Genomic DNA, 7,598 nt, shown 5'->3' with positions numbered 1-7,598 from the left:
TGTGTTTTGTATAGTATTTTTGTGTTTTTTATTAGAAAAAACAAAAAATATTAATTTATTATCTTAAAACATAATATTTTTATCTATATTCTATATGTGAAACACAATTTTATATTTTTATATCTTATGTCATATTAATGTAACATTTAACTGGTCTACTTTGCCTCCTTCCTACATCTTCAAGTCCATGGGAATGTTAACGTCGTTCAACACTTCAACGTCTTCTGCTGTCAATATTGAACACCCCAAATAAATACTTCTACTTAAACACTACAATAACTCTTTAGAAAAGTAGAGAAATGTTTTAAAGTTGTTGGTTATTGAAACAAACTATATATAAAAGCTGTTGGAGAGCCAGTTTTCTTCTTTAATTGTAGTCATGTAATGTAACAATATATTTTTTGGTGACGGTGTCAAGTAATAATATACAATCAGATGTTTATGTAAAAAAATTTCTCATATATCTTTTATTTATTCATTTTTTAATATTTTAATTTAATGTTTCCATTAGCAGCCGTCGCTCCTTTAATAGACTAGTCACCTCATTCCTCAAACTCCAACAATTTAGGGCGGCCATTTCTCTAGCAGCCGTTTTATTTTAGGTCATAAATAATTGAATAATTTAATCATACCTTTTTGACCCCATGAATAAATCATATTTGTGTATTATAATGATAATTTCAACCCGTAGGAAAGAAAAATAACGTTCCCATATGCATAGGGTAGTATTTATTTTTTGCTATGAAAAGCCAAAGCAGCCGTGAGTTTTTGGAACCTTGAGTTTGGGTTTGGTGGCACTCTTCTCCGACTCTGTTTCCTACTATCTTTGACTTTGACTCTGATTTTTATTTTGATTTTGATGAGTAATAATAGTAGTAATTTATTATTTTATTTTTGTTTACTATAAATGAGAGCTTCATGTGATCCACTCGTTATTCCGTTTAACCAGAAACATTAGTTTAGGTTGTGTTTATGCTTATTGCCTTATTCATTGAATCCTTCTTGAATTGTGAACAAGAGAAGACAAACCGCATTTGCGACTTTGAGGGATGGGTTCGTCAGTGAATTCGAAACCGAAGGTGATCAAGGGCCCCGCTGGCTATGTTCTTGAGGATGTTCCTCATTTCTCAGATTACATCCCTGAGCTTCCTGTACGTATATCTATGCATCATGCACAATCATTTCTCTCTTTCTTTTTCTTTTTCTCATAACAACAAATGTGTTGTTGGCAGACACATTCTAATCCTCTGCAAGACAATCCCGCTTACTCAGTTGTCAAGTAAGTTTCAGAACTTGCCCTTCTTTCTTCTTCTATCGTAATTTCATATCTTGAATTCTTCGCTTTTTTCTCTTGCCAGGCAGTATTTCGTGCACGTCGATGACAGTGTTCCTCAGAAGGTTGGAATCATTAACAATTACGCTTTCTTCAACCGCATTGATATACGGAACTATGTAACTGTAACTGCTTTTCCTTCATTTCCACACAGATAATTGCTCACAAAGATAGTCCAAGAGGGGTGCATTTTCGGCGTGCAGGACCCCGTCAAAGGGTATGTGTTTCTGTATATATCTCTGTTGAATTTGATAGAGTGGTGGTGCTTATGCATGCAGCATGTTGATGTTGTTAGGTGTATTACGAAGCAGATGAAGTTCAAGCTGCTATTGTGACATGTGGGGGTCTATGCCCTGGTCTCAACACCGTTATCAGGGAATTAGTATGCGGCTTAAACAACATGTATGGCGTCAAGAAAGTTATGGGAATCAATGTAAGTGATTATTGATTGTTATATATATTTGACGAGGATTATTGAGTAATAATTGGTCGAACTAATTAATGAAGGGAGGATACAAGGGTTTCTATGCACACAACACAATCGCACTGACTCCAAAAAGCGTGAATGACATCCACAAGCGTGGGGGAACCGTGCTTGGTTCATCAAGAGGAGGACATGACACCACTAAGATAGTTGACAGCATTCAAGATCGTGGAATCAATCAGGTCTATATCATTGGAGGAGATGGAACTCAGAGAGGTGCTAGCAGGATTTTTGAGGAGGTTAGAAGGCGTGGTCTCAAAGTTGCTGTTGTAGGAATCCCCAAAACCATAGATAATGACATCCCGGTACATATAGATTCTTTTTCTATTCCTTAATGGTCTTTTGTGTATTTCAATTCTTTTAACTAACTTGGCAAATGCTTTTCTGGATAGGTTATTGATAAGTCATTCGGGTTTGACACAGCTGTTGAGGAGGCTCAACGTGCTATAAATGCAGCACATGTTGAAGCTGAGAGCATTGAGAATGGCATAGGTGTTGTCAAGCTCATGGGAAGATACAGTGGTAATTTTCTAGAATCATCACATCAGCATACTCTTATATTTTGTTTTAATTAATGTGGTTAGCAAGCCTGATATTTTGTAATGAATGGTGCAGGGTTTATTGCAATGTATGCTACTCTTGCGAGTCGAGATGTGGATTGTTGCTTAATTCCAGAGTCACCCTTTTACCTGGAAGGGCCAGGTGGATTGCTTGAATTTGTAGAGAGGAGACTCAAAGAAAACGGCCACATGGTTGTTGTCATTGCTGAAGGGGCAGGACAGGAGCTTGTTTCCGAGAGCATGCAATCGATGGCCAAGCAAGATGCTTCCGGAAACAAGCTTCTTCAAGATGTTGGCCTATGGATATCCCACAAGATTAAGGTGTGAATTCTGATGCATGTGTTTAATATTTTCACTGCATTACCCTCTTCTCTTAGTTTAGTTCTTCAGTCCATATTTGACCCGTTTGCTTCCTTACAGCCATGTTAATGTTATAAGCATCTTGAATCTTTGATCTTGCAGGATCATTTTGCCAAACTGAAGACAATGACCATAAACCTCAAATATATAGGTTAAACACTATACATTGTGTATGATGTATGATGTATTCTGAAAGGAGCAATAGCTGAAGCAGTTGTTTTTGTTTTTTTTCTGAATAACAGATCCAACGTATATGATCCGAGCTGTTCCAAGCAATGCTTCGGATAATGTCTACTGCACCCTTCTTGCTCAAAGTGCTGTTCATGGAGCAATGGCAGGTTATACTGGCTTTACATGTGGCCTTGTGAATGGAAGACAAACTTATATACCCTTTTATGTGAGTTTCTTAACCATGCTTGTTATTTCTTGGATATATGCCAAATAGATAGGAAGTTGGAACCATAAATTCAAACCGAATATAGTTTCCATTCTAAAATCAAGTGATGATAACTGATTACATGATAAAATATAAACAAAAGTTTTGCCTGTAAGTTCTGATGGTAATAACTTTGTTTTGCAGAGAATCATTGAGGGACAGAACAAAGTAATAATAACTGATAGAATGTGGGCAAGACTTTTATCTTCAACAAACCAGCCTAGTTTTATAATACATAAGCCTGATATTGCTGAAGAGAATAAGGAAGAACAACCATCGGAATCGGCCAAATAACGCTTTGGTTAAGGAAGAAAAGTTAGGTGTATTTACATTGCTGTGTACTTTTAGAAGCTATTATCCTGGGTTTACCTTAATCATCATTCATGCCTTGTAAGTAGTACATAAGATTAAGATCAGATGGCTGTGACCATGAGAAGATATTCTTTGTTATGTTTTTGTCCTGTTTCTTTGGAATTTTCTTTATTCTGTAAATGGATCTCTGTTTTTATTGGCAACAACTCTATTTGAATATGTAGTGTACTGAAAGGTAACTCAACCATTTGATAGGTTTGGAAAACAATTTAAATAGACGTAAAAATAAAGATGAATTCTACCTAACTCTCTGTTAAATAAGATGTAAATTATCTTCTATGACATAATATATTTTAATTGAATGTTTACTTTTAACTTGAGTTAATTTAATCTAATGAGAATTAATATCTTAACTAAAATAGGACCATTTTATAATTAAATAATTTTTTAAAATAGGAATGTGACTCTGACTCGAGAGGATTGGGTTTTGCAACGTGGTTTGCAAGATATTCTCATTACCCACCCTCTTAATAAACGACCTGAATAATTATATAATTTTTTTAAATATTAAAATCTAAATTTATTTATTTTTTACCAAATCATTGTGACGCTCTCGAAAGGGTACAGAGTGGAGGAGTGGGAGTGGGAAGTAAGGGAGTTCTTGACAATGGCGTACGGAGATTGCATTGAAGGATTGTACATGCAGGAGGTGTAGCACCCAAACCATCAATCCCTCTTCGCTCGAATTGTATTTCGAAGGGCATCCACCATTAACGTCATGCTCAGGGGTGCAACCAAGGTTAAGTTCAGCATCAATGACAAAGATGTATGGGCCAAAAAGTTTGTGCCAAAAAATTCTGCTTTTAGTTTGAATATCAGAATATCAAAGGAGCGATGACGAAGAAGGAATGGGAGAGGAGCGACAGTTATTAGAGAGAGTTAGGACATATTTTCTAGAAGATTGATTTGGTAAAAAAAACTAGGATTCAATTTTTAATATTTTATCAAATTATACATTCACCCCTTTTAAATAATTTTTTAATTATAGAATGACCTAACTATAATTAAGATAGTATTCAATCATAAAAATATAATAATTTACATCACAGAAGATAATTTACATATCACTTCAGAAAATATATGATAAAATTTACCAAAAATAAATACTAAAGGATATTACTATAGAATGTAAGTGTGCTGGGGAAAATATTCCCTTAGCTCTATTATATATTATACAGCTAATGCATTGGATAGTAGTGTTACATGTTTCTTTATACAATTATTATATTTATAAACAATAATTAAGAAATTTCAAAACGGTAATTAACGTGAATCACACGGAGTAACTAATCGTATACAACCAAAAGTTACCAATATCGGGCACAATCCCTGTTAGTAAATAATTAATTCAATCGTGTTATTGATGATTGATTGTGAATTTGTGATTTCAGCTCATCTACCCATGTTATTGCTGGACACGTGACTCTAGTAATAATCAGAACAAACTATAATAACACGGATGTGTATGACGATGTCCTTTGATGAACCTTCCCTTTCCCTTTCCTATGACAATACAATTTACACAATGCCACAAAATACGGCAGCTGCCACCTACACTAAAAAAAATATACAGAAACCAAAGTTAAAACATCTAAGAATTCCAGAAGACGTCAGGATCACTGCTATACAATGAGGGATCCTGTATTTCCTGGTTAGCAACGTGGCAATCAATAAGGCGTGCTTGAATTATTTTGCATAGTGTTAGACCGGATGGCAGCATCCACCATTCACTTTCATCCCTACAAAACAAGCACCACATGTGAAACTGTGACTTCAAATTCATCTCTAGAATCAAATTTTGTAACAGCTACTTACAAACTAAAATTCCAGGATTGAATGTTGTTGGAGAGCTTGTTATTTGAATGTGCTACTATATAATGAATAAATCCACCAAAGAAAGCCACTGCCTGTTTCAAGAAATCCATTTTACACGAGGTTTAAAACAAGTGTAGGAGCTTAAAAAATATTGCTACATTAAAAAAATAAATGAGTTCAGAACTTCTTACAACATTGACCAAGGAGGTAAGATTCCATAAAGCATACAGACGAGCAAGCCCAGCTGATTTCCTTGGTCCTTGGCTAAACAAAGCACTAATTCCAGATGGAAACGAAAATAGTACCCCAAAAGGAAGAACAAATAGCACTAAAAAGAAGTTCAGTAGGGACAATGAATACATCTGAAGCAAAGTAAGCAACACTAGGATGAAATCTCCCAGGAGTAGTATAGAGATAACCAGACCAACAAGATCCTGCAATTATAAAAAAGTCAGAAAAGCGTGTGCAAGAACACTAACCAGACTTTTCTCAGATGTAATGAAGTTAACTACGGAAAATATTTTAATACCTGATGACCAACAGGTTTTGTATTGTAAATAATAAAAGCAAAAGGATAATATATTGTTCTCCTCTCTTTAAGTGTTCTCAGGTTCTTGGCATTTAATATCCCACCAGATATCTTTCTAGGAATCAATGGGTGTTCATAGCCTGTCATGTAATGCACTGGATTTCTAGAACCTCTAAGGAAACTGCACATCAAAAGCATCAGAAGTTATTAATCACAGACTTCTTTCTTTTTTTTTTTTTTTTTGGATAAAAATTCTCATACTCATTAATAGTCAGCAAAAGAACTAAAAATTTGGCATACTGTGGCTGCTTTTCATTTATTGAATCTTCGTAACCTTCCCACGATGAAGAGATGCTTTCATTCCCAGTTGCATGTACCACAAGTCCAAATTGGCAATATCCAGAGGCTGTGGGCTGAAACCAGGCAAGATCAACACGGACACCATATCTAGCCAATGTGGGGTTTGCATATACATCAAGCCAGCTAATAACAGGGCCAAAAGTTATCCTTAGATGTCCATGGCGAACCAAGCGTAGTTGGGCATTAAGACCAGCCACTAACCGATACCATATAGTTGATGGAACAGACTAGAAAGCACAAAAATATAATAATGATTAATGAACCAACAAAATAAACAACTAAGAGTATTTGTTAACATTTCACCTAGAGTTAAAATTTAAGCTATGCAAACCTGACTCATGATGCTAGTAAGAATATTATCACTGTGAAGAGAGAAAGGACTCATGTAACTTCCATCTCCCCCAAAAACTATAGACATAGGAAATCTTTGATGAAGGCGAGGCAGCAAATCAGGTCTTTTCTCATCCCCGCCAAGAAAGAAGTCCAGATATGCCAGCATCAGATCAGATGTTGCACCTACCTGTAACATGATAGATGGTGTAACTATACTAGTGTATGATACAAAAAATGGTTCTAACAAATAATCCTTTCGTTTGATCAGGAGAGAAACTAAGGAAAATAGGACAACAGAAACACGTTCCATGATATATTTTTTATGAGTGGGGAGGCAAAAACAGGAAAGGATAATTGAAGTAACAAATGGTTTCAGTAGTAATTTAGCAAACACTGAGGAAAGTAAATCTGGAGAACCTTCAGCCCCTCATAGAGTGCTCGTGACCGGCAAGAACGCAAACAAGCATGATCATACTCTGATCGAACATATTCTCTAAGTTGCTGCAATTTCGCTCTTCGACACCTTTGCAGCCATGACCAAGCAAGAGGATATGCGACGATGCAGAGGATACTGTATATAGACCCTTCCCACCAGTGATAAGTAGCTAAACTATTAATCTCATCCACAAATCTATTAAAGGCATCTTCGTATCTGCAATATAAGTTGTATACTAAATAGTTTCAAGATCCATCACAATATGAACTAAAATAACTTAGTGTGCAGAATATATATTGTTGACAATATCCAAAGATCCACTATATGTCATAAAAAGAGAGGCATACACAATATCTTTTACTTGTTCAGGGGGACAATGAGATAGATGCCAAGGTTCACTGAATGTATTTGGGGCCTGGAAATACAACCTGTGCACATGACTCTGAGATTCCTCACATCTACTTGTTTCAATAATCTGAAAGGTCACAGGAATTTAAGTTAAAATAGACTACAATGATGAATATAGTTCCAAAGGTGGTGACCATTCATGAAATTGACAAGGAAGAGCTAGGCCATGGAC

General features: G+C 35.6%; 2 protein-coding genes across 2 annotated transcripts in view; one reads left to right on the top strand and one right to left on the bottom strand.

Annotated features, from left to right (window-relative positions):
* LOC107634354 (ATP-dependent 6-phosphofructokinase 3-like) lies at positions 928–3,721 on the top strand. The gene is made up of 11 exons (XM_016337875.2): positions 928–1,151; positions 1,233–1,279; positions 1,359–1,398; positions 1,488–1,550; positions 1,629–1,766; positions 1,841–2,122; positions 2,210–2,339; positions 2,433–2,698; positions 2,840–2,888; positions 2,980–3,134; positions 3,318–3,721. The coding sequence occupies exons 1-11, from the start codon at positions 1,050–1,052 to the stop codon at positions 3,465–3,467; spliced, it is 1,422 nt and encodes a 473-aa protein (XP_016193361.1). The 5' UTR covers positions 928–1,049; the 3' UTR covers positions 3,468–3,721.
* LOC107632887 overlaps positions 4,853–7,598 on the bottom strand; it is an 8,520-nt gene continuing 5,774 nt past the window's right edge. Inside the window, exons 14-21 of the mRNA XM_021117248.1 lie at positions 7,366–7,511; positions 7,000–7,234; positions 6,581–6,769; positions 6,190–6,476; positions 5,890–6,070; positions 5,552–5,794; positions 5,361–5,452; positions 4,853–5,284 (exon numbers count right to left, since the gene is read on the bottom strand). Coding sequence (XP_020972907.1) covers positions 5,137–5,284; positions 5,361–5,452; positions 5,552–5,794; positions 5,890–6,070; positions 6,190–6,476; positions 6,581–6,769; positions 7,000–7,234; positions 7,366–7,511 — 1,521 coding nt within the window. The 3' untranslated portion in view covers positions 4,853–5,136. The remainder of the gene's footprint in view (positions 5,285–5,360; positions 5,453–5,551; positions 5,795–5,889; positions 6,071–6,189; positions 6,477–6,580; positions 6,770–6,999; positions 7,235–7,365; positions 7,512–7,598) is intronic.

This window comes from Arachis ipaensis, chromosome B03, assembly GCF_000816755.2.
Source record: "Arachis ipaensis cultivar K30076 chromosome B03, Araip1.1, whole genome shotgun sequence".
Classification (NCBI taxonomy): Eukaryota; Viridiplantae; Streptophyta; class Magnoliopsida; order Fabales; family Fabaceae; genus Arachis; species Arachis ipaensis.
Note: the sequence above shows the minus strand (reverse complement) of the source record. Positions and strands in the feature narration are given on the sequence as shown.